The sequence below is a fragment of the Geotrypetes seraphini genome, chromosome 5 (assembly GCF_902459505.1).
Source record: "Geotrypetes seraphini chromosome 5, aGeoSer1.1, whole genome shotgun sequence".
Lineage (NCBI taxonomy): Eukaryota > Metazoa > Chordata > Amphibia > Gymnophiona > Dermophiidae > Geotrypetes > Geotrypetes seraphini.
Genome location: NC_047088.1, coordinates 270,540,848 through 270,566,442, shown reverse-complemented (window position 1 = coordinate 270,566,442; position 25,595 = coordinate 270,540,848). Strand labels below are relative to the sequence as shown.

Genomic DNA, 25,595 nt, shown 5'->3' with positions numbered 1-25,595 from the left:
AAAAGAGGAGAAAGATAGCTGATACGGTAATGCTGTGCCTTGAGAAGGACTCAAGGTCGTCGAGGCAGCCTGGGTCGAAGATGAAGCTTCAGCTGGAAAAAAGGCCTCAAAATAATAGGGAAACTTGGACGAGGCTATGGAAGCCGCTGAGTCCTCGAGGCGTGGAAGTGGAGACCTCGGGGTCGTCGGTCTAGTAGAAGTAGGTGTAGATCGAGGCTTAGTTGAGGAAGGACGCTCCTTAGAAGAAGAACTATGCCTGGAAGGATGCCTCTATGAAGGCCTCAATCGTCGGTGAGAACGGTGCTTGGAAGCAGATCTCGAAGATCGAGGAGACTTCGCCCCGGAGATGGAAGCAGCCGATGCCACCAAATGGATAGGGCTGGAGGCTGTAGATCGAAGCTCCAGAAGCTTGATGGAGGAACCTCGATGCACTCCCAAAGACTCTACTCCTTGTATGGAGTGTGAGGATTCCTGCCGAGGCACTGGCAAAGAATCTGCTCCTTGCTTCATGTGCTTAGATGCTAGACCAGATACTTGCAGAGACTGCTCCCTGCATAGAGTGTGTAGACTCAGACTGAGGCATAGGAAGAGGCTCGACCTCGCGGGAGTCTGCAGAATGCCCAGGCTGGATTAGAGTAGCTAGCTTCGGTCCCATTTTGGTGAGGAACTGAACAAATTGCTGTTCTAACATGGTCTGGAAAGAAGCCGGCAAAGATGGATCCATGTCTGAAACCGGACCACCTGCCTTGGCTGGAGGTTCCACCGAGGCAGTGGAAATGTGCTTCGACTTGGAAGTCTTAGGCACCTTAAGCACTACCAGTGGAACTGTTTGCTGAGCTATCTGACCTAAGGATACAGGGGAAGATATAGCAGACGTCGTTGAGGAAAGAGCTGCTGCAAACGAAGAAGGTCTGATGAGGCTCGAAGTCGAAGCAGTGGAGGCAGGAGGGCCCTCAGTTGAAGGCGAGACTGAGGTCGGCTTCGGAGTCGAAGAAGTGGACGAATCCATCTGGAAGAGCTTCTCCACTGAAAGTAAACGACGTTTAAGGGCTCGAGGTTGAAGAGTAGCACAGCGTTTGCACGACTTCGGATGATGTTGTGGCTCAAGGCACTTGAGGCACCTGGTACGAGGGTCCGTGAGAGAAATCGCACGTTGACATTGGCTACATTTCTTGAAGTCTGTCGCTGGCCGGGACATAGAAGGAAAAACAGCCGCTGCAAGATCGAAGCCCCTGGGCTGTGGCCGAGCGGCCTGCCCCGGCAGCCGAACGGAAGAAATAAATTTTTTTTTTTTTAACTAGAAATAAAATAAAGAAAGTACGAACAGCGATTCGTGAAGAAAAACACCACAAACCACAATGTAGAGAAGGCACGAAGTGAAAAAGTTAAACGCAGAGAGTCAAAGACGGACTTCTCGGCTCCACAGAAAACTGAGAACTGAGGAGACGCGCCCTATGCTGGGAGGGAAGGCACTCGCGCATGCGCGGTGCAGTCGACTCGAAACTTCTAGTTTCTACAAGCAAGTCTGCTTGCGAGGCTTCCGCATCCGGGCTCAGTCAATGACGTCACCCATATGTGAGAATAGGCTGCCTGCTTGTCCTGGGATAATTTAAGTATCGTGGGATAGGTGGCAAAGTTCAGTTGTGGATTAGGAATTGGTTATTGGATAGAAAACAGAGAGTAGGGTTAAATGGTCATTTTTCTCAATGGAGGAGAGTAAATAGTGAAGTGCTGCAGGGGTCTGTACTGGGATCGGTGCTATTTAACTTATTTATAAATGATCTGGAAATTGGAATGACGCGTGAGGTGATTAAATTTGCAGATGACACTAAACTGTTCAAAATTGTTAAAACACATGCAGATTGTGAAAAAGTGCAGGCATTGGAAATTGGAAAACTGGGCATCCAAATGGCAGATGAAATTTAATGTGAGCAAATGCAAAGTGATGCACATTGGGAAGAATAACCTGAATCACAATTACCAGATGCTAGGGTCTACCTTGGGGGTTAGCGCCCAAGAAAAGGATTTGGGTATCATCATAGACAATACGATGAAACCTTCCATCCAATGTGCGGCAGCGGCCAAAAAAGCAAACAGGATGCTAGGAATTATTTAAAAAGGGATGCTTAACAAGACTAAGAATGTTATAATGCTCCTGTATCGCTCTATGGTGCAACCTCATCTGTAGTATTGCATTCAATTATGATCAACTAATTTCAAGAAAGATATAGTGGTGGTAGAAAAGGTTCAAAGAGCGACCAAGATGATAAAGGGAATGGAACTCCTCTCGTATGAGGAAAGAAAATGATTTAGGCTCTTCAGCTTGGAAAAGAGACGGCTGAGGGGAGATATGATTGAAGTCTACAAAATCCTGAGTGGGTTTAACTCTGTCAAAAATTACAAAGACTACAGGACACCCGATGGAGTTACAGGGAAATATTTTTTAAACCAATAGGAGTAAATTTTTTTTTCACTCAGAGAATAGTTAAGCTCTGGAACGCATTGCCAGAGGTTGTGGTAAGAGCAGTTAGCATAGCTGGTTTTAAGAAAGGTTTGGATAAGTTGCTAGAGGAAAAGTCCATAGTCTGTTGTTGAGAAAGACATGGGGGAAGCCACTGCTTGCCCTGGATCGGTCGCATGGAATATTTCTACTCCTTGGGTTTTGGACAGGTACTAGTGACATGGATTGGCCTCCGTGAGAACGGACTACTGGGCTTGATGGACTATTGGTCTGACCCAGTAAGGCTATTCATATGTTGGAACACAAGTCTTGTTTGAATACCAGGAGAACAGAAGAACCACTAGTACCTCACTGCCTGTCAGCAGGCCATAGGTTTTTGATCTGCAATGCTGCGCATTGGAGGTATGTCAACACTCCATACGTGAGGGTGATTCGTCCCGCTATCTCCGCCAGCGAGAGCAGCAGTGGATTTATTTGAATTCAGTTATTCCAAGCAGGTTAAATTCCTGCACTGAATGGTCAGCATTTTTTTTTTACCTAGTTTGTGATTAGCTGTTCTTCGAATAAGGTGGAAAGAGCTTAGCTATTTTCTCTGGCTTCTGGGTGTCGGTGTTTGCCAGCACCATTTTTTGGAAGCCCTAACAGACTACATTCCTGTGGATTACAGTTGAAGTGTTCATTGCTAAGTGTTTATTTCAATTACACCAACACTGACTGGTTAAATGTTACACCGGGGAGTGCTAGGGAGGTAAAATTCCTAGATGTCATAAATGACTGCTTCTTGGAGCAACTGGTTTGTGAACCAACAAGAGGGGGTGCTATTTTAGATTTGGTGCTTAGTGGAATGCAAGACATAGTACAGGAATTAACTGTGTTGGTTCCACTGGGAAACATAACGTGATCAAATTTGAGCTGATACCGGGAGTACCATCGCAAAAGAAATCTACTGTAGGGGGGGTTAATTTTCAAAAGGGCAACTATGATAAAATGAGGAAAATGGTTAAAACGAAGCTAAAAGGATTAGATTCAAAGGATAGGACTGTAAACCAGGCGTGGATGTTATTTAAAAATACCATCATGGAAGCCCAGACCAGATGTATTCCACATATCAGTAAAGGTGGAAAGAAGAGAAAACGAGAACCGGTGTGGTTAAAAGGTGACGTGAAAGAGGCTATTAGAGCCAAAAATCATCCTTTAAAGAATGGAAAAAATATTCGAATAAAGAAAATAAGAAGAAACACAACAACTGGCAAGTTAGATGCAAAACATTGATAAAAACAGCTAAGAAAGAATATGAAGAAAACTTGAAAAGAGGCAAAACCTCATAACAATTTTCTTAGGTACATCAGAATAAGAAAACCTGTGAGGGAATCTGTGGGACCGTTAATAATTCCTAGCATCCTGTTTGCTTTTTTAGCCGCTGCTGCTCATTGGGCGGAAGGTTTCATCATATTGTCTACAATGACACCCAGATCCTTTTTTTGGGCGCTAACATCCGGTAACTGATTTGGGTTATTCTTCCCAATGTGCATCATTTTGCATTTATCCACATTAAATTTCATCTGCCACTTGAATGCCCAATCTTCCAATTTCCTAAGGTCTGCCTGCAATTTTTCACAATCTGCATGTGTTTTAACAACTTTGAACAGTTTAGTGTCATCTGCAAATTTAATCACCTCACTCGTCGTTCCAATTTCCAGATCATTTATAAATAAACTGATAACAAGGGGAAAGCCGATAGTTGATCTGACCTCGACACATCGGACCACAGTATCAAGCAAGGATACTGAAACAGGAAATGGCGATAGTGGACTAGAGACAAAATGGACACTTTATGGACATAAACCCAAAGATGCAGCACAGGGACCCGAGAGGCAACTAGAAATAAAGAGCAAGACAAGGAGGAAACAGCAGGACCCAGAGGGCTATCAAAGAACAAAAAAGCGGGCAGAGGACGGGATAGACACACCACAGGAGGCAACACGTGAGGAGACCAGCAGGAACAACAAATCAAGAGTAGATCCAAAAGAAAAGGTAACAAACTGGGACTTAAATTGCCTATATACAAATGCTAGGAGCCTAAGGACTAAAATGGGGGAGCTAGAAGTTATAGCCGGAAATAAGGACATAGACATAATAGGAATCACAGAGACATGGTGGACAGAGGACAACAAATGGGATGTGGCCCTTCCAGGGTATAAACTCTACAGGAAGGACAGAGCACACAAAAAGGGGGGAGGAATAGCACTGTATATAAAGGACTCCATTCCTTCATCAAGAACAGAAACAACAACAAGGGCAAACAGTCTGGAGTCACTATGGGTGAAGTTAACAGGAGGGGTAGGAGCTGACATCAAATTGGGATTGTACTATCGCCCACCAGGACAGTCAGAAGCAAACGACCTGGAACTGGAGGCCGAACTGAGGCAGGTGTGCAAAAGTGGAAGGGTGGTAGTTATGGGGGATTTCAACTATCCGGGAATAGACTGGGACATTGGGCACTCAAACTGCACGAGAGAAACTAAATTCCTAGAGGCGATAAGGGACTGTTTCATGGAGCAGCTGGTCGCAGAACCAACGCGAGGGGATGCCACTCTAGACCTAATCCTCAACGGGCTAGAAGGACCCGCAAAGGAAGTGGTGGTAATAGCACCATTGGGGAACAGTGATCACAACATGATCCAGTACAAATTAAACATGGGAACATCAAAGGTGAAAAGAACCAAAACGACAGCACTCAACTTCAGAAAGGGAAACTACAAGGACATGAGGAAAATGGTAGGAAAAAAGCTCAGCAGCAACTCAGGGAAGGTGAAGACCGTAAAGGAAGCCTGGACACTGCTTAAGGGCATAGTGCTCGAGGCACAAGACCTGTGCGTCCCAAGGTTTAGGAAAGGGTGCAAAAAGAAAAATCGAACTAGAAACCCAGCATGGTTAACATCTGCGGTTAAAAAGGCGATAAGCGACAAAAAATCATCCTTCAAGAAATGGAAAAAGGATCCAACAAAGGAAAACCAGGAAGAGCACAAAAGACACCAGAAAGAATGTCATAGAGAGGTCAGGAAGGCAAAGAGAGAATATGAGGAAAGACTAGCAGGAGAAGCAAGAAACTTCAAACCCTTCTTCAGGTATGTGAAAGGGAAACAACCAGCCAGAGAGGAAGTGGGACCACTGGACGACGGAGACAGGAAAGGAGCGATAAAGGAGGAAAAAGAGATAGCTGAAAGGTTAAACAAATTCTTCTCGTCGGTCTTCACCAGAGAGGACACATCCAATATCCCAGAACCCGAGGTGATTATAAACGGAGAACACAACGAAAGGCTGGTACAACTAGAGGTAAGCATAGAGGATGTCCACAGACAGATAGACAGACTAAAGAGCGACAAATCACCAGGCCCGGATGGCATCCACCCAAGGGTACTAAAAGAACTGAAAAACGAAATAGCAGAGACACTTCGCCAAATATGTAACCTCTCCCTAAAAACAGGGGAGATCCCAGAGGACTGGAAAATAGCGAATGTCACGCCCATCTTTAAGAAGGGATCAAGGGGTGACCCGGGAAACTACAGGCCTGTGAGCTTGACCTCGGTTCCTGGAAAGATGATGGAAGCAATGGTAAAGGACACAATCTGCGAACACATAGAAAACAATAGACAACTGAAGGCGAGCCAGCATGGCTTCTGCAAGGGAAGGTCGTGCCTCACGAACTTGCTGTACTTCTTTGAGGGAATAAACAGTCAGATGGATAAGGGTGAATCCATAGACATCATTTACCTTGACTTCCAAAAAGCCTTCGACAAGGTACCTCACGAACGGCTACTTAAAAAACTGTGGAACCACGGGGTGCAAGGGGATATCTACCGATGGATCAAACACTGGCTAGCGGGCAGGAAACAGAGGGTTGGAGTCAAGGGCCAATACTCAGATTGGCAATGGGTCACGAGCGGAGTTCCGCAGGGGTCGGTGCTGGGACCTCTACTATTCAATATATTTATTAACGATCTGGAGACGGGGACAAAATGTGAGGTTATCAAATTTGCTGATGACACCAAACTCTGCAGCAGGGTTAGAAACACGGAAGACTGCGAAGACCTACAAAGGGACCTAACGAGACTGGAAGACTGGGCAAAAAAGTGGCAAATGAGTTTTAACGTAGAGAAATGCAAGGTCATGCATGTAGGGAAAAAGAACCCGATGTTCAACTACAAAATGGGGGGAACACTGCTAGGGGTGAGTAACCTGGAAAGGGACCTGGGGGTGATGGTCGACTCATCACTGAAACCATCGGTGCAATGTGCGACAGCCTCAAAGAAAGCAAACAGAATGCTGGGCATCATCAAAAAGGGTATCACGACCCGGACGAAGGAAGTCATCATGCCGCTGTATCGCGCAATGGTGCGCCCGCACCTGGAGTACTGTGTTCAATACTGGTCGCCGTACCTCAAGAAGGACATGGCGGTACTCGAGGGAGTGCAGAGGAGGGCGACTAAGCTGATAAAAGGTATGGAAAATTTTCCATACGCTGACAGGTTAAAAATGCTGGGGATGTTCTCCCTGGAGAAGAGGAGACTTAGAGGGGACATGATAGAAACCTTCAAAATCCTTAGGGGCATAGAGAGAGTAAATAAGGACAGATTCTTCAAACTGAGAGGAGCCACAAGCACAAGGGGTCACTCGGAGAAATTGAAAGGGGACAGGTTTAGAACAAATGCTAGAAAATTCTTTTTTACACAGAGGGTGGTAGACACATGGAACGCGCTTCCGGAGGAAGTGATAGGCCAGAACTCTGTACAAGGATTCAAGAAGGGTTTGGATAGGTTCCTGGAGGATAAGGGGATAGAGGGGTACAGATAGAACTTGAGGTAGGTTATAGAAGTGGTCAGAAACCACTTCACAGGTCGCAGACCTGATGGGCCGCCGCGGGAGCGGACCGTTGGGCGAGATGGACCTCGGTCTGACCCAGTGGAGGCAACTTCTTATGTTCTTAAGTTAAATAATTTCTGGTAAAGACAGCAACCAAATTTGTCCACAGTACGACCCTCACGCCCTGGTGGCGCAGTGGCATAAATCCTGGAGCTGGAGGATTTTTTAAAGGTCGATTCCACAAGCAACAATTGATGAGGTAGTTGCAGTTTGTCAAAGCTAGGTCAAGATATTATTCTGTAGAGTCAATCTTTCTCGGAGCTTTAGTGATAGAAAGAGGAGTCTCCCAGTTTTTAAAGAGAGCTTCTTTGAGGAGACTGTGTAAAGGCAACTTTAGAAGCTCTTTAGAGGGGGTCATCAAAATCCAATTCATCAAGGAGTTCTGCTCTGGGCTGTGTTGCCTCCAATTTGACAGGCAGAGCTTTCTCCAAGTGTCTAATATACTTAGTAAATGAAAGTCCTTCAGGATAACTTCTTCTAGGAGGAGGAGGAGACAGATCTGAAGGAATACTATACGATTCAGGAGCAGATAATGTAGGGTCATACTCAGTATCAGTAAGGTGACGGGAAAGGTCAGAATCTACTTCTTCAATCATAAGAACATAAGAACATAAGAACTGCCATCTCCGGATCAGACCCATGGTCCATCGAGTCCGGCGATCCGCACACGCGGAGGCCCAGTCAGGTATACACCTGATGTAGTTTTAGTCACCCATATCCCTCTATGCCTCTCATAAGGAGATGTGCATCTAATTTGCCTTTGAATCCCAGCACAGTGGATTCTTTAATAACCTCCTTTGGGAGAGCATTCCAGGCGTCTACCACTCGCTGCGTAAAACAGAACTTCCTGACATTTGTCCTGGACTTGTCCCCCCTTAGCTTCAAACCATGTCCTCTTGTCCGTGTCCCAGGAGAGTTTCTGTAGTATGAAGATTTTCTAGGTGGAAGAGACCAAGAGCATCAAGAACAGCTTCCTTGATGACATCAGCACCAATCTGATGAAGCTGCTGAGGATGAGCGATGCGAGGATCTTTTGGATCTGGAAGCACGTGATGTCAATGTATGTCGATGTGACTGAGAATGTTGATGCCTCAATGCAGAGCAGCGATGTTTGATGATTAGAATCAATGCCTCGAAGGACAGCGTCGATGTCTTGAAGAGCACCAATAGGAAGAAAAACAGCGTCTTGATGTAGACCTGGAATCGGTACCATGTGGCCTCAGAGTGCTATGCTTAGGCTGGGCTGGTACCAAGAGAGTCAATGTAAGCACCAGGGTCGAGTGCAACTTAAACATGTCACCGATCTCCCTCTGGAAAAACTCACTGAGTTGTTCCCTGAATATCTGCACTGTTACCCTTGGCTCAAAAGCTGGCACCATCAGTGCATCAGGGTGTCAAGGGGTGGGAGACCTCGAGGATGCATGCCCTGAAGGAGACATAGCTTGCACTGAAGGAGAGCAATGGCATTGACGTTTGGCCTTCATCGAGGGGCTCGATGTTGTAGAGGCCTGCAATGCTTGCTGGGAAGAGGATAGCTTCTTAGCGAGCTTGCCCGATACAGGAATCACATCTAATATTGATGCCAGTACTGCCAGTACTGAAGGTTCGGATTTATCACCAGAGACCATGGTCGAGCCAAACAGCTTCTCATGCTGGATATGACGAGCCTTCAACGAGCATTTCTGCAAGGTAAAACAGCGAGTACAACTGTCTATTCGATGCTCAGGGCCCAAACGCTGCAAACACCAACTGTGCGGGTCAGTGATTGAGATAGGGCGCTGGCAGCGACAGCACTTTTTAAAACCGCTTGAAGTTTTAGACATTGATGGAAAAATCTTGGTGGCGAGGTCAAACTCAATTATGACAAACAAAGATGAAAAAATGCAGAGGGAAGAAAAAGAGCGCCGACGACTGAGTTAGAAGAAAGAAAAGGGAATATATATACAGTGGAACCTTGGTTTAAGAGCATAATTCGTTCCAGAAGCATGCTCGTAAACCAAATTGCTCGTATATCAAAGCAAGTTTCCCCATAGGAAGTAAGGGAAACTGCTTTGATTGGTTCCACCTCCTCCCCCCCTCCACGAGGCTACCGGCGCTGCTCCATTCTCCCCCCCCCTTGAGGAATCTGACGCTGTTCCAAACCCCTCCCCACAATCCAGCTTCCCCCCCCTGCTTGCGTTGCCCCCCTCCACCGCGATGCTACTTTCCCCCTCCCGAGCAGTCAATGACACCCTTTATCCGACTTGGTGCCGGTGCCCGAAGATCCTCCCTCTTCTGGCGCGGTTGGGCGGTGCATCGGAGATCCTCCTTCTTCTGGGCTGGGCTGGCTTTGAGCATTTGCACATGCTCAAAGCCTTCTGGTCTCGCTCTCTCCGAGATTGAGAGCGAGACCAGAAGGCTTTGAGCATGCGCAAATGCTCAAAGCCAGTCCAGCCCAGCCCAGCCCAGAAGAAGGAGGATCTCCAATGCACCGCCCAGCCCAGGCCGCGCCAGAAGAGGGAGGATCTTCGGGCACCGGCACTGGTGCAAAGTCAGGTAAAGGGTGTCATTGACTGCTCGGGGGGGGGGAAGTAGGATCGCGGTGGAGGGGGGGCAATGTGAGCGGGGGAGATGCTGGATCGCCGGGGGGGCGCTCGTACAGCAAGGCAAGCTCGATTTACGAGGCACCAAGTTTGCGAATGTTTTGCTCATCTTGCAAAACACTCGCAAACTGGTGCACTCGTAAACCGAGGTACCACTGTATACTGTATATATATATATATTATATATATTCCCTTTTTTTTCTTCTAACTCAGTCATCGGCGCTCTTTTTCTTCCCTTTGCATTTTTTTCATCTTCGTTTGTCATAATTGAGTTTGACCTCACCACCAAGATTTTTTGACACCCCCTCTCCCATCTATATCAAAAATATGATTTTTAGTAACAATCCACATATAGCACAACAAGAGTGTACCTAGGAAAAGGCAGCATCTTAAACACTGCAGTGAGCACTAGAACACCAACACACATTGTAAAACTAAACAAGCCAGATCCTGCACAGTCAATTGATCCTGTAGTCAATGCCAACTGAAAACTATGTCCTTTTCATACACACAGAACAGAGACATACTCTCGCCCGATATGGAATAATCACAAACTAAAAATAGAAATATGTAGACAAAAGTTAAACTGAACTGCCAAGAAACCAGCCTCTGCATACAATGCAACACCACAATACCACAAAAACAAGCACACATGTCCCCTACTACTGTGCAAAATATAAAGACAGTAGATGTAAATTTAAAAAAACTGATACATAACAATCACCACTTTACAAATTAACAAATAAAAATAAAACAAATAATGAGAAATAAGAAAATACCATTTTATTGGACTAATCCATTTTTCAATTAGCTTTCAGAGGCCAAATCTTTCTTCAGAACAGTACAGTATACTGCTGTTATAGTATCCTGTCCTGAGGAAAGGGGTTTAGTCCAAAAAATTGCCTTATTTCCATTTCCTATTTATAAACTTTTATCAATACAGTTACAATACTACTTGATTCTAAGTAAAGCAACAAAAATATCTTTCTACCTTTTGTCGTATCTGCTTTAATCATCTTCTCTTTGCTCTCTTCTTTCTATACAGCGTTTGTCCTCTCTCCTTTCCATGCAACATCTACACTCTCTTTGCCCCTTCCACCCAGCTTCTGACCTCTCTCTCTACCCCTTCCAAATACTATCCACCCTCTCTTCCATATGGCATCTTCCCTCTTTCTATGTCCCTTCAATAAACTGTATATCCGGGGTCCCTTCTCTCCTATGCACATGATTCATTTCAGCTTCACCCTCTCTCCATTTTTCTGTCTCCACTCCCTCCTCCGTTGGGTCACTAAGATAAGTGCTTGACATCTAAAAGTTACATATTTTATTAATTTTGAAATTTATTTAGAGCTGCTGGTTTATTATGCTCAATTGAAACGAAGAGAGATTCTGATAGAACAAAAACTTTTTAAAAATTTTGGCAAATTAAAAAATTTTCAAAAAATATATATTAGATAAGGAATTAAAATTATATAAAAATATTACACAGGGGTTTTTGACCGGTGACGAAAACCAACCCCAATTGGCTATGGTCTGTTTGATCATATTCCAGGGGTTTTTTGAGGTCTTTTCTCCTCTGTTTTAGAATCTACATTATATGTAACAATGGACCTTTCAGTGCCATCTTTAACCGGTGTATCCCAATAACTATCAAATGTATTAGGGAGACAATTTTCAAAAGGTCTGCACTGGGACATTTTACCTATTGCTTTCCCCCGTTTTCAAAGAGAAAGTTATCTCCATGATATATGCACCTTTGTTCTGTATGGATAGATTTTCTAAAGAAAATAACATGCATAGATGTGAAAATACAATTTCTATTTGCTGATCCCATCAAGAACATCTTCCATAAATGCAGGCAGATATTCTCAACATTTGGGTGACGTCACCAACGGAGCCCCATAGCAGACAGCCTTACAAGCAGACTTGCTTGAAGATTTTTTAAGAGCTTGCGAGTGCCTTCCCGCCCGAGTTAGGGCACGCATCTCCTGTGAGGTACCTCAGTTCAGATAACTAGCTAAGAAGCCAACCAGGGGAGGTGTGTGGGTAGTGAGAATATCTGCCTGCTCTCCCTGGATAACAACTGTTATGGTAAGTAACTGCTTTATCCCAGGACAAGCAGGCAGCATATTCTCAACATGTGGGTGACCTCCAAGCTAAGCATAATGGGATGGAGGGAGAGTTGGCAAATTAAGAAAACAAATTTTGTAAAACGGACTGGCCAAAATGGCCGTCCCTCCTGGAGAAAGTATCCAGACAATAATGAGAGGTGAAAATATGAACCGAGGACCAAGTGGCAGCCTTGCAGATTTCCTCAATAGGAGTTGATCTGAGGAAAGCTAGACGCCGCCATTGCTCTAACTTTGTGGCCCGTGACTCGACCCTGCAGAGGGAGACCAGCCTGAGCATAGCAGAAGGAGATGAAAGCAGCCATCCAGTTGGAAATGGTTCACTTTGAGACAGGATGCCCCAACTTATTTAGATCAAAGGAGATGAAAAGTTGTGGGGCTGTTCTGTGAGGTTGAGTGTGTTGCAAGTAGAAAGCCAAGGCACGTTTACAGTCCAAAGTATGATGTACAACTTCTCCAGGGTGAGAATGAGGCTTTGGAAAAAAGACTGGAAGAACAATAGATTGATTAATATGAAATTCGGAGACAACTTTAGGCAAGAATCGTGGATGAGTGCGGAGGACCACCTTGTCATGGTGGAAAACTGTGAAAGGTGGATCTGCAACCAAGGCTTGTAACTCACTGACTCTTCGAGCAGATGTGAGGGCAATGAGAAATACGACTTTCCAAGTGAGATACTTGAGATGAGCCTTATCAATTGGTTCAAATGGAGGCTTCATCAATTGAGCGAGGATGACATTGAGATCCCAGACCACTGGAGGTAGTTTGAGTACTGGGTTAACATTTAAAAGTCCTTTCATGAAGCGGGAAACCACAGGATGTGCAGACAGAGGTTTCCCCTGAAGAGGCTGATAGAAAGCAGTAATCGCACTAAGATGGACTCGGATAGATGTAGACTTGAGACCCAAGTGCGATAAGTGAAATAAATAATTCAAAACTGAAGACAAGGAGGTAGATATTGGCTCCATGTTGCGAGTAGTACACCAAGCAGAAAATCTAGTCTATTTCTGATTGTAACACTGCCTAGTGGACAGCTTTCTGGAAGCTTCTAAAATGTCCTGTACAGACTGAGAAAACTGTAGAGAAGCAGTTAGGTTGAAAGGTACCAAGCTGTTAAGTGTAGAGACTGCAGATTGGGATGCAGTAAGGACCCTTGACTGAGTAAGCAGAGAGGAAAAAACTGGTAGAAGCAGAGGCTCCCTGTTGCTGAGTTGAAGTAGAAGGGAGTACCACGGTTGTCTGGGCCACCAAGGAGCTATCAGAATCATGGTGGCATGTTCGGTCTTGAGTTTGACAAGAGTCTTGAAAATCAGAGGGAATGGAGGGAAGGCATAGAGAAACCGATCTGTCCATTCCAGGAGGAAAGCATCTGCCTCGAGGCAGTGAGGCGAGTATATCTGGGAGCAGGACTGAGGCAGCTTGTTGTTGAGGGGAGACGCAAAGAGGTTTATCTGAGGGGTCCCCCATTGAGCAAACACCTGACGTAGAGACGAGGAATTAAGTGTCCATTCGTGAGATTGCAGAAGGCGACTCAATTTGTCCACCTGACAGTTGTGCTGACCTTGAATGCATACAGCTCTGAGAAAGATGCTGTGATGCACTGTCCAATCCCACAGCTTCAGAGCTTCTTGACAAAGGGAGTGAGATCCCGTGCCTCCTTGTTTGTTGACACAGTACATGGCGACTTGGTTGTCCGTCCGGACAAGGACTACTTTGTCGAGATGTTGAAAAGCTTTGAGAGCATTGAAAATCGCTCTGAGTTCCAACAGATTGATGTAATAGAGACGGTCTGCGGGGGACCAATGGCCTTGAGTACGGAGACCGTCAAGATGGGCTCCCCATGCGTAGGTTGACGAGTCTGTTGTGAGAACCTTATGATGAGGAAGAGAGTGGAAAAGCAAACCTCTGGAAAGATTGGAAGAGAGCATCCACCAGTGGAGAGATTGTCTCAACAAAAGAGTTACTGTAATGTGTTGAGAGAGTGGGTAAGTAGCTTGCTGTCACTGAGATGCCAGGGTCAACTGAGGTATGCGAAGGTGAAGTCTGGCAAAAGGAGTCACGTGAACTGTAGAGGCCATGTGACCAAGTAGAATCATTATTTGTCTCACTGAAATTGATGCGAGAGACACTTGATGGCAAAGGCGAATGAGAGCATCTTGGTGTGGTTGAGAGAGGAACGCTCCAGAATGGCCCCAATGAACTGAAGAGTTTGAGAGGGGTGCAACTGGGATTTTGGAAAATTGAGTGCGAACCCCAGACATTGGAGGAACATAGTAGTCTGTCGGGTCGCTGCAATAACCCCTTGTTGAGAGGGGGCTTTGCTGAGCCAGTTGTCCAGGTATGGAAAAACTTGAAGACCCTGGGTACAGAGGACTGCAGCCACCACCACTAGACACTTCTTGAAAACTCTGGGGGATGAGGCGAGTCCAAAAGGAAGAACTCTGTATTGTAGATGAAGATTCCCCACCCAAAATCTTAAGTATCTGCAAGAGGCTGGATGGACTGGTATAGGAGTGTAAGCCTCTTTGAGATCCAGAGAGCATAACCAATCGCCGTGATCCATCAAGGGATACAAAGTTGGTAAAGAAAGCATCTGAAACTTCTCTTTGACTAGAAATTTGTTGAGGGCTCTGAGGTCCAGAATGGGTCGCAAATCCCCCGTCTTCTTTGGGACTAGAAAATAAAAAGGAATAAAACCCCGTGTTCCGTTGGTTCAAGGGAACTTCCTCGACCGCTCAAAGGCGAAGAAGAGCCTGAGCTTCCTGAAGGAGAAGGGGAAGTTGCGACAAACTGGAAGGAAACTCACTTGGAGGGAGATTTGGAGGTACTTGAAGAAAGTGAAGTGAGTATCCCTCGCGAAGGATGTTGAGAACCCAGAGATCTAAGGTGATCAGCTCCCACTGGTGATAAAAATGGTGAAGTCGACCTCCAATGGGCAGCAGAGAAGTCTGATGGAGGGAGGTTGGTATGCTCAGACTGAGAATGTCAAAAAGACTCAGCTGGTTTAGCCGCAGCAGGAGTCTGAGGTTTCTGCTGTCTTTGCTGCTGTGGCGGACGTCTAGGCGGGGGCCTGGAGAAAGCTGGCGTCGTTTTTTTGAGGATAACGACGTGGTGGAGGCTTGTAAGGCCGAGCAGGAGTCTTAGGCTTCGGCCAAATCAAGGAGACAAAAGAGCGCTCATGTTCAGAGAGACGCTTTGTAGCAGCCTCGATAGAATCATCAAAAAGTTTAGTCCCTTGGCAAGGCAAGTTCGCTAGACAATCCTGTAAATTAGGGTCCATGTCCACAATGCGGAGCCAAGCGAGGCAACGCATAGCCACCACAAAGGCAGAAACTTTGGATGAGAGCTCAAAGGCATCGTACATGGCTTGTAGCATGAAGAGTCGAAGTTGTGACATTACGAATAATCTGTTTGAACTCAGGAAGACACTGCTCCTCAAGAGCCAGGAAAAACTTAGACATTTTGAGGAAGTGATTAAAATAAGCAGTGAAAATGTAATTGTAGTTGAGAATTCTATTGGCCATCATGGAATTCTGATATAGCCTTCAGCCAAACTTGTCCATAGTACGGCCCTCCCTACCTGGAGGGACCACAGCATAGATCTTAGATGGTTGAGCTTTCTTTAATGAAGATTCCACAACTAAGGACTGGTGAGATAATTGGGATTTCTCAAACCCCTTATAAGGGACGATGCGATACCTGGATTCCAGTTTAGAAGGTATGCCCGTAATAGAGTAAGGAGTTTCCATATTCCTAAGGAAAGTTTGTTTTAAGACAGGAGTCATGGGAAGCCTCAAGGTCTCCTTGGGTGGATGAGGCAACTCCATGTCGGCCAAGTACTCAGGAGTGTACTTAAAGAGTCAGAGTGGAGATCCAGCTGAAGAGCTTTCCCCATGTCAAAGACAAATCTCGCAAATGAGGCAGACTTGGACGTAGACGGTTCCTCAGGAGGACAGTGAGACCTAGGAGCCGCAGAATAGGATGGAGAAGCCTCTCTGGAATATTGAGAAGGAGGCTCAGAGTCCAGCACCATGGTCACCGAGGAAGCTCCACTATCTGTGATAGGAGGAGTCAGAGAGTGTTTGCGTTTGAGAAGCCTCAATGATGAAGTCCCCGGGGTCCGAGGAACAGAGTGGGTCGAGGCAGGAGGAGAAAGCTCCCTCGGAGGCGGTCTTGATGAAGGAGTCTTCGACCTGGATGGGCTTTGAGGCGAAGCAGGAGGTGTAGAAGCTTTGCGAGACCGAGACTTATGTTTAGTTTTTGGAGGAGCCTCGATGGCCCTCGATAAACGAGGCATAGAAGACTCGGTACTGGGAGGAGAGCCCTTTTGCTAGAGAGAAGACTCCTGATTCCGCTTGGAAGCAAGATGCCTCGAGTGATGCCTCGATCGAGGTTCAGGAGATTCTGCCCCAGGAGGAGGCGAAGAGTCACTGGATGATAAGCAACGAGACTTGCCTCGAGGTGCTTCGACAGGAGGCTCAGGATGGCTCATAGGAAGCAGGGTCGAGGCCAGGACAAGTTGAGCCATGACCGAGGAAATCTGAGTGCTCAAAATGGCTTTCAACATATCCTCGAACATAGGCACCGAGACGAAAGGATCAGGTCTCGAAGGTGCAGCAGTGCGCTCCTAAGAGGGTGACCTCGAGGATGAGTATTCCCTATGTCTGAAAGCACGCTTAGCTGGAGGTCTCGTAGAGGCTGGCAGGACCGTAGGCACAGCCTCAGATGCCTGAGACTCTGGAGGCTTCTTAGGAAGGAGAAACAGGAGACTTACCCACAGATGAAGACTTAGAAGGGACTGCAGTCGAGGCCTTCAAGGCCGAAGTTGTAGAGGCTGAGGTCGAGGCCTTGGTCGAGGTAACCATGGGGGTCGAGGTCGAGGTCTTGGAAGTCGAGGCCGTCCCCAAAGCCGAGATCGAGACCCTCTCAGCAGACTGCTACATAGTGCCAAATAGTTGAAGAATTTTAGCACAGCGTCTGTGAAGGGCTCGAGGTTGAAGGGTAGCACAGCGCGAATAAGTGTCAGGACAGTGTTCAGAACCCAGGCAAACAATACACCAACAATAAAGGTCAATGATTGAAATAACCCAGCTGCACTGGCTACACTTTTTAAACCCGGTTAGAGGCCGGGACTTAGAAAAAAGAGAATCCTGCAAAAGAAAGAGGTTTGGCAGCCTGGCCTAGGCCCAAGGGCCGCCGACCGAAAAAAGACAAAATAAAAACTTTTTTTTTATAAGGAGAAAAAATAGAAAACGCGCAGGCAAAGCGACTGAAAGAAAATAACAAAACCGCGGTGCAAGAAGGCTACAAAGAAATGCAGAGCTAAAGTGAAGAAGACTTCTTGGCTCCGCGGAAAACGTTGAACTGAGGTACCTCACAGGAGATGTGCCCCCTAACTCGGGCGGGAAGGCACTCGTGCATGCACGGTGCAGCACTCGTAAGCTCTTAAAAGATCTTCAAGCAAATCTGCTTGCGAGGCTCCGTTGGTGACATCACCCACATGTTGAGGATATGCTGCCTGCTTGTCCTGGGATAATGTATTAAACATACTAATGAAGGAAATATTTCAAAATGCCCATTGAAAAATAGCTCTTTTAACACTAGCAGTGCAGCTATCTTTTCACATTACTGGGTTCTTACTGACCGTGTGAGGTGGGAGATGATTACATTACATTACATACTTATGTCAAGGCTTAATCTTGCAGTTCTAGGCGGATTACAAAAGAGGGCCCTGGACATTACCAGGAGAGATACAGGATTAGGTACTGGTCATATTCTAGGTGTATCATGATAACTCAGTGAAATGAGCCAGGGATTAAGGATTAGGACTGTAGTGAGGGTTGCATAATGAAGGGGGTAGCATTCAGTTCGCAGCGGGCAGAATTTTTTTCAAACTTCAACCACTGCCACTGACGTTATGCCCAGACATCCAATGCGGCACCATGAGCATATACTGGCATTAAATATCCAGGTATGTATGGCAGGTCAGCTGACACTTAACTGGCTAAGTGCCAATATTCAGCCTTAACCAATTAAGTTAAACTGGACAAATATAGGACTTCTATTTATACGGATCTATCTGGCTGGATAACTTAACCAGTAAGGGTTAAAATATTGGCCCATATCTGGTTAAGTACTGACTCTACACTGATTCAACTCCCTCCAGTTTCACCTTTAGCAATTCATAGGGATATCCAGCGATGCTATCTGAGTACATGCTGACTCTTCCTCGAACCACTCATATAATAGCTGGTTTCAGTGGTGCTGTCTGGTACGTATGAGTCTGCCTCAGACCACCCACAAAATAGCTGGTTTCAGTGGTGCTGTCTAGGTTACATGTGACTCTGCCTCATACCACTCACTCAATAGCTGGTTTCAGTGTTGCTATCTTTGTACGTGCTAACTCTTCCTCTTACCGCTCACACAGTAATTGGTTTCAGTGGTGTTGTCTGGGTACGTGCTGACTCTTCCTTGGACACCCACACAATAGCTGGTTTCAGTGGTGCTATTTGGGTACCTACTGCTGAATATTCTCTCATGGCTCGGTCAACATGAATTAACTGGATAATAGCCTCTCTTAACCAGTTAACTTACTTTGAATAGCAACCCCTAAGTTAACACTGAAGAACATTTATCATGCCCCAAGGTCAGCACAGCGAGCTATAGAAGGATCTGTACCCTGCAGCCAGGACTCACAGGGGAAAGTACGTCCCCATCAAAACGCCGCACCGGGTTGGGCTTTCTACGGTATGCTGGTTCTGGCCGGTAGGTGGACTTGTGCTGGTGATGAGGATGATGGTGAGGTTTCTTCTTCTTCTTCTCTTTCTGTTCTCCTTGCTGCTTTACACGCATCAGCTGAACTCGGCGCTGCTGGCGACTAATGATCACTGAGGGAGAGACTAAATGTTAGCCAAAGCAGAAGGGACATTGCAGTATCATGTGACAGATCAAATATGCTAGAAGAGGCATGCCAGTTAGACCAGGAGGAACATATGAGGTTGGCAAGGAGAACTTGGCCAGAGTAGCCCATAACCTGCTCAGACATGAGATATAAGCTGGGCATACGTCACATGCAAGATGATCCATGACAAAGATGTAGATCAGAGCCAGACATGCTAGGCAGAGCAGGTAGGTCAAGTGACACAAAACAAGTCGGATGGAATGTGTGATGTGAGTTAACTCTAGATGAAGAGTTAACTGTGATGTAATGGATACATCCAAAAAATAACGTATCACACAAGGAATACCATAAGAGATAGGCCAAACAGACATTGCTGGAAGACGGCATAAGTCCCACAACACATCTTTTGCAGTACCCAGCAAAATATGAAGGTCAGAACCTGAGAATTTTGTAGGAATAGCTTCCTTAGGACCAATAAGCCTCAATATAAAACTACCTGCCCCAGACCCTTACCCTTGGTATGAAAGTAGCTCTTCTATAACACTTATCCTCAGTATGAGTCTAGTTCCCACAGGACCCCTATTCCAATGAAGCAGTAGCTCTCTTGAGATTTGTACCCCCAGTGTAGTACTAGCTCCTCCAAGATCAGAGAGAGAAAGAGATAATGGTTACTGTGGATGGGCAGACTAGATGGGCCATTTGGCCTTTATCTGCCATCATGTTTTACGTAAGACTGTCACCCACAGTGTGGAACACGCTCTCTTGGGTTACTTCCCTTTAAAGTGTGACTAGCTCTCCTAGGACCCTTTCCTTGATGCGGAATCCTTAGCTATGGGAAGATTCCAAAGGATCCTACCTTCAGCACAGGGCCTTAAACAACCTGAATTATCACCAGCGATGGGCACATTCAAATTCAGCAAACCTTCGCTACTCTCCACCACTCTCATATGCATGAGTGGTTTTTGGAGAATGACTCGCTTTTTTTAAGTCGCAACAATAATGGTTGCAACAGCGGCCCATTAGTTTTTAACGCAAAGTTTTGAGAATCTAGCCCTTAGTATACAACTATATTTCTAAATCTCTTATCATCAATGGGATAGTAGCTTCTTCGAACCCTTACCCTCAATATCAGACCACCTCCCAAAGGTCCCTTTTACTCAACATGGTAGGTGTTCCCCTGGAGTCTTTAGCGAACAGCTTCCCCAGGATTTTTACCCTCTGAGTAGGATTAACTTCCCTGGTATTCTCACTCTTAATGTGGGACTAACTTCCCCAGGACCCTTACTGTGTTACTTGCTCCCTGAGACCATGTAACACAGTAGTTGATGACAAATAAAGACGTGGACCGTCCATCCAGTCTGGTGCTCCCATGAGACCCTTACCCTCTGCATGGGGTTAGATGTCTCTTATGCAGGGAAAGGGGCTGAGTTGAAACTTTTACACTCACTATGAAAAGAGTTCCCCAGGATCTTTATCCTCAATGTGGATTAGATTCCGTAGTCCTTTACCCTCAGTCTGGCCTAGCTCCTGAAGAACTCTTACCCTCTGCATAGGACTAGCTGCCAAATGTCTCTTTCACATGAGGTAGCTTTCCTAGGACTTTGATACTCAAGGTGAGATGAACTCTTACCCTCAGTATGTGAGTAGCCCTCTGCGGTGACTTTCCACTGCACTAGCACTCCCAAAGTGCTAAGGATGGGCCAGATGCTAAGGATGACCCAGCTGTACCAGCAGACAGGCTGTGCAGGTGCCACCTTCACCCGTTCATAAACGTACTGCACCAGGATGAAGACCTCAATAAAGTAGTCCACTGTCACAGTCATAATGGCACTACCAAAGACTGCAGTGGAAAGTGTGGTGAAGAAACGCTGCCATTGCAAGGTGAGCACAGCAAAGAGCATGCCCACCCCAAGCAGCATGCCAATGGGGACCCAGACAGTGCTTGGGTGATAAAACTGTTCCATGATGATAAGTGTTGCTACAGCCACCAAAAGGCCCAGCAGCAGACCAACCATGAAGAGGCCCACACTGCGAACCAGCATTGTGACCAGACCACAGAGGATGCCAATCCCCAGCCCAATGCCCACACTGGCCTCCACACTCAGCTGAGTGTCCAGAACCCGCTCCTTGTAACACAGCATGAAGATTACGATAGACCCAAACATGAGCCCGGTCAGGAACATCACAGCCTTAAAGCAGCGATAACCTGGAGGAGAGAGAGAGAAAGAGTCAAGACAGCCTTAAAGCAGAGCGTGACACAAAACCCCCAAGTACCAAGGAATGCAGGCAGAGACCAAGAAAAGTGGCAGAAAATTAAGAAAATATTTCCCACTATAATGGGACCTGATTAAAAGTAATTCCTAAGCACACCTTATTAATTTGCCTATACATATTATTCCATATGAACTCCAAAGAAAGCTTTTTTTGACATGATGCAGGTATGAAGTTGAGCACTAGCAGAATACATGAGAAACTGGAATCATACTGCCTTAGGAGTGAAATTCATTAGGAGGGAGGGAGAGAGAGAGAGATCTTTAAAGCAGAAACAACCATCTTTCATCCCCCCAGGATGAGAGGTAGTGCAGACTTAATCAATAAACTGGAATGTGTATGGTTGAGCAAAAAGACACAAAGAGACCATGAAAAACACTTCTATGATCAAGAGCACCTCATCATTTAGGCAGGTAGAATATTTAATACATTCCTCAAAGACAGAACAAAGAGAGAAAGTCTAGGATACCAATATACAGTACCTCCTATTGGCAGGTACAGACTGCTAGAACTAGTAAAACACTTCATCTCAGTGACACAGAGAGCTCGCAACAAATAAAAAATATAGTGAGCATAGACTAGAAATAGAAAATGCAAACAAAATCTGCACTGCAAATCCCACACAGCAATACTCTGCAAGCAATGCAACACTGGAAAAACAGAAACAGAAATGTATTTCTTATGTATTGTGCAAATTATAAAGATATCAGAGAACATAACCTGAGATGTGCACACTGAATCAGAGAAAAGGTTCACCGAGTCCAGTACCCTGTCACTGACAGTGGCCAATCTGGGTTTTATGTTGGCTTTCCAAAACTGAAGCTATGATCAAAGGGTAAAAGGGACATTTGGGAAGATGACTACTACTACTACTACTACTACTTATCATTTCTATAGACATATGTAGTGCTGTACATCCAAACTTCAATGTCTCTTTTATAAGAGACAGTCCCTGTTTAAAAGAGTTTACAGTCTAGTCAAGACCAGACAAACTGGACAAGAAGGTGCTCAGGTGGGGGACTTACAGAAATTGGCACTTAGCAGGTGGGTTGGAATTAGGGCAGCCAATTTCTGTACTAGAGTGGAGGAGTGGCCTAATGGTTAGAACTTCTGCCTCGTCGCTACTGAGGTTGTGAGTTCATGCCCAGTGCACTTAAACCTCCATTGCCCCAAGTACCATAGCTTAACTGTGAATACTCAAAGAGTACTTGATTAGATTGTAAACCGCTCAGATGGCTGTGCTAATGGGTGGTATAACAAATACAAATAAAACTTGAAAACTAGGTGGGATTTGGGGTAGTTTATGATGAACACTAGTAGCTCCAGAATCCAAATAGTTCTGAACATGGATTCTGAGGATCACTCCAGAGTTGTGTTCTTGACCAGCCAATTGCCCAAATAGGAAAACACGAACTTTCCCAGTCTACATTGTGACGTGGCTACTACCGCTAGACATTTGGCAAAAACCCTGGGAGCTGACACGAGGCCAAAAGGCAGAATGCAGTACTGGTAGTGGTGTTTTTCTACATGAAATCTGAGATACCTTCTGTAACTGGGTGTAGGCATCCTTCAAGTCCATAAGAATGTAAGAATAGCCTTACTGGGTCAGACCAATGGTCCATCTAGCCCAGTAGCCAATTCTCAAGGTGACCAATTCAGGTCCCTAGTACCTGGCCAAAACCCAATGAGTAGCAACATTCCAATGCTACCGATCCAGGACAAGCAAAGGCTTCCCCCATGTCTTTCTCAATAACAGACTATGGACTTTTCCTCCAGGAAATTGTCCAAACCTTTCTTACAACCAGCTACGCTATCTACTCTTACCATAACCTCTGGCAACACATTCCAGAGCTTAACTATTCTCTGAGTGAAAAAAATATTTCCTCCTATTGGTTTTAAAAGTACTTCCTTGTAACTTTATTGAGTGTCCCCTAGTCTTTGTAATTTTTGATGGAGTGAAAAATTCATCCACTCAGGATTTTGTAGACTTCAATCTCCTCTCAGCTGTCTCTTTTCCAAGCTAAAGAGCCCTAACCTCTTTAGTCTTTTCTCATATGAGAGGAGTTCCATCCCCTTTATAATCATGATTGTACTTCTTTGAACCTTTTCTAGTTCCATTATATCTTTCTTGAGGTAAAGCGACCAGAATTGAACACAATACTTCAAATGAGGTCACACCATGGAGCGATAAAGCACAGTTACTGACCGTAACAGGTGTTATCCGGGGACAGCAGGCAGATATTTTCATATATGGGTGATTTCATCCACAGAGCCCAGTACGGACAGTTTGATAAGTGAACTGATACTTTAACTTTCAAAAACTTCATGACTGCACGCACCGCACATGTGCGAGTGCCTTCCCACCCGCAGAGGCGTGATATATGTCAGTTCCATAAGCAAACTAAGAGGCCAACCAGAGAAGGTGGGTGGGCTGTGAGAATATCTGCCTGCTGACCCCGGATAACACCTGTCACGGTAAGTAACTGTGCTTTATCCTATGACAAGCAGGCAGCATATTCTCACATATGGAACTCCCTTGCTTACTGTAATGGGATGAAGGAAGAGTTGGCCAGATAAGAGAATAAAAATGATAATACTGCTTGGCTGATGTAACCATCGCATCTGAAAAGAATTCCAGAGAACAGAGAGAGATGAATGCACGAATTGAGTACCAAGTAGCTGCTTTGCAGATTTCAGCAATGGAAGTGGAATGCAAGAAAGCAACTAAAGCTGCATAGCTCAGATCTCATGATCTCCGAGCTACAGCCCATCCTGAGCATAGCAAAAAGAAATACAGGCTGAAAGCCTTGTGGAAATTGTTTTTTTTTTTATGGCAGAGCGGCTGAATTTGTATGAAAAGAGCTGAGCAGTTAAAACGATGCTTTATAAGACTTTGACCTTGATAAGTAATAAGTTAAGGCTCAATTACAGTATAAGGCATGAAGAACTGTCTTGGCAGAATGAGAAATAGGTTTTGGAAAGAAAACTGGTGACACGATGAATAGATGGAAATTAAAATCCAAGACTATCTCTAGAGCAGTGGTCTCAAACTCAAACCCTTTGTAGGGCCACATTTTGGATTTGTAGGTACTTGGATGGTCTCAGAAAAAAAGTTAGGGATCCTTTTACAAAGGTGCGTTAGGGCCATAACGCTTGGAATAGCGTGCACTAAAATGCCCTGTGTGCTAGCTGCTACCGCCTCCTTTTAACCAAGCGGTAATTTTTCAGCTAGCGCATGCTAATCTTGTGCGTGTGCTAAAAACACTAGCGCACCTTAGTACTACACTTCGATTCGAAAATTAAAAACCTTAGAATTCATTGTTCAACAAACGACCCTAGTGATCATCTGATACCTATCACCCAAGGAAATGATACACTGGCAGACATGATCTGGAGCTCCTTTCAAGATTTAGAGTGGAACAATTACAACAAACTATATAACAAATACTCTAAATTCTATTGCGTTCTGGACTCATGCCCCCCAGAAATCATGAAAGCGGCACCTTTAGCATTTAAACTATCGTTGATGCAATATTTGGCTCATAACCTAAAAACTGGAAAGTTCCTCTCTAATAAGGTCACATAATAATAACCCCAATTCTAAAAAATCGAAAAGAATCTTCAGCTATAATATCCAACTACAGACCAGTAACATCCATTCCGTTTATTGTAAAAATTATGGAGGGATTGGTACACACCCAACTGATGGATTATCTGGATCAGTTCTCTCTCCTACATGAAACTCAATCCGGTTTTAGACCGTTATTCAGTACTGAGACAGTAATTGCGGCTATTTTAGACAATCTGTGCCTACTGTTTAGTAAGGGCCTTAATGCCCTGGTTATGCAATTCGATATGAGTTCTGCCTTTGATCTAGTAGACCACGGGAAACTGCTGCAATGCCTAGACGCCATTGGTATCAGGGACGAGGTGCTGAATTGGTTCCGTGGCTTCCTTATGTCCTGCACTTATCAAGTACGTTTTAATTATGAACTTTCAGATACCTGGAGCAATCCATCCGGTGTGCCACAAGGGTCTCCGCTATCTCCATTGCTCTTCAACATCTACATGTCCTCACTAGGCACGCAGCTAACCCAGTTAGGGATAACTATTTAGTTATGCAGATGATTTTACGATCATCATCCCATTCGTTAATTCTATCTCTGAAACTATTTCTAAAGCTTCAGAAGCCATAAACGTGATGGAGCACTGGATGACAACCTTTAGGCTCAAACTTAATTCAGAAAAGACAACTTTCTTCATTGCTTCGCCACATCCGCTTGACACCAAATCACCACTACGTATCAATAATCTTAATTACCCTATCC

At 45.2% G+C, this 25,595-nt stretch overlaps 1 protein-coding gene across 2 annotated transcripts in view; it reads right to left on the bottom strand.

Annotated features, from left to right (window-relative positions):
• Positions 1–25,595, bottom strand: part of TMEM198 (transmembrane protein 198) — an 86,600-nt gene that overhangs the window by 19,681 nt on the left and 41,324 nt on the right. Inside the window, exons 3-4 of one of the 2 annotated variants that reach the window (XM_033944406.1) lie at positions 20,627–21,202; positions 18,774–18,982 (exon numbers count right to left, since the gene is read on the bottom strand). In XM_033944406.1, coding sequence (XP_033800297.1) covers positions 18,774–18,982; positions 20,627–21,202 — 785 coding nt within the window. The remainder of the gene's footprint in view (positions 1–18,773; positions 18,983–20,626; positions 21,203–25,595) is intronic. The other variant, XM_033944407.1, reaches the window with a different exon arrangement.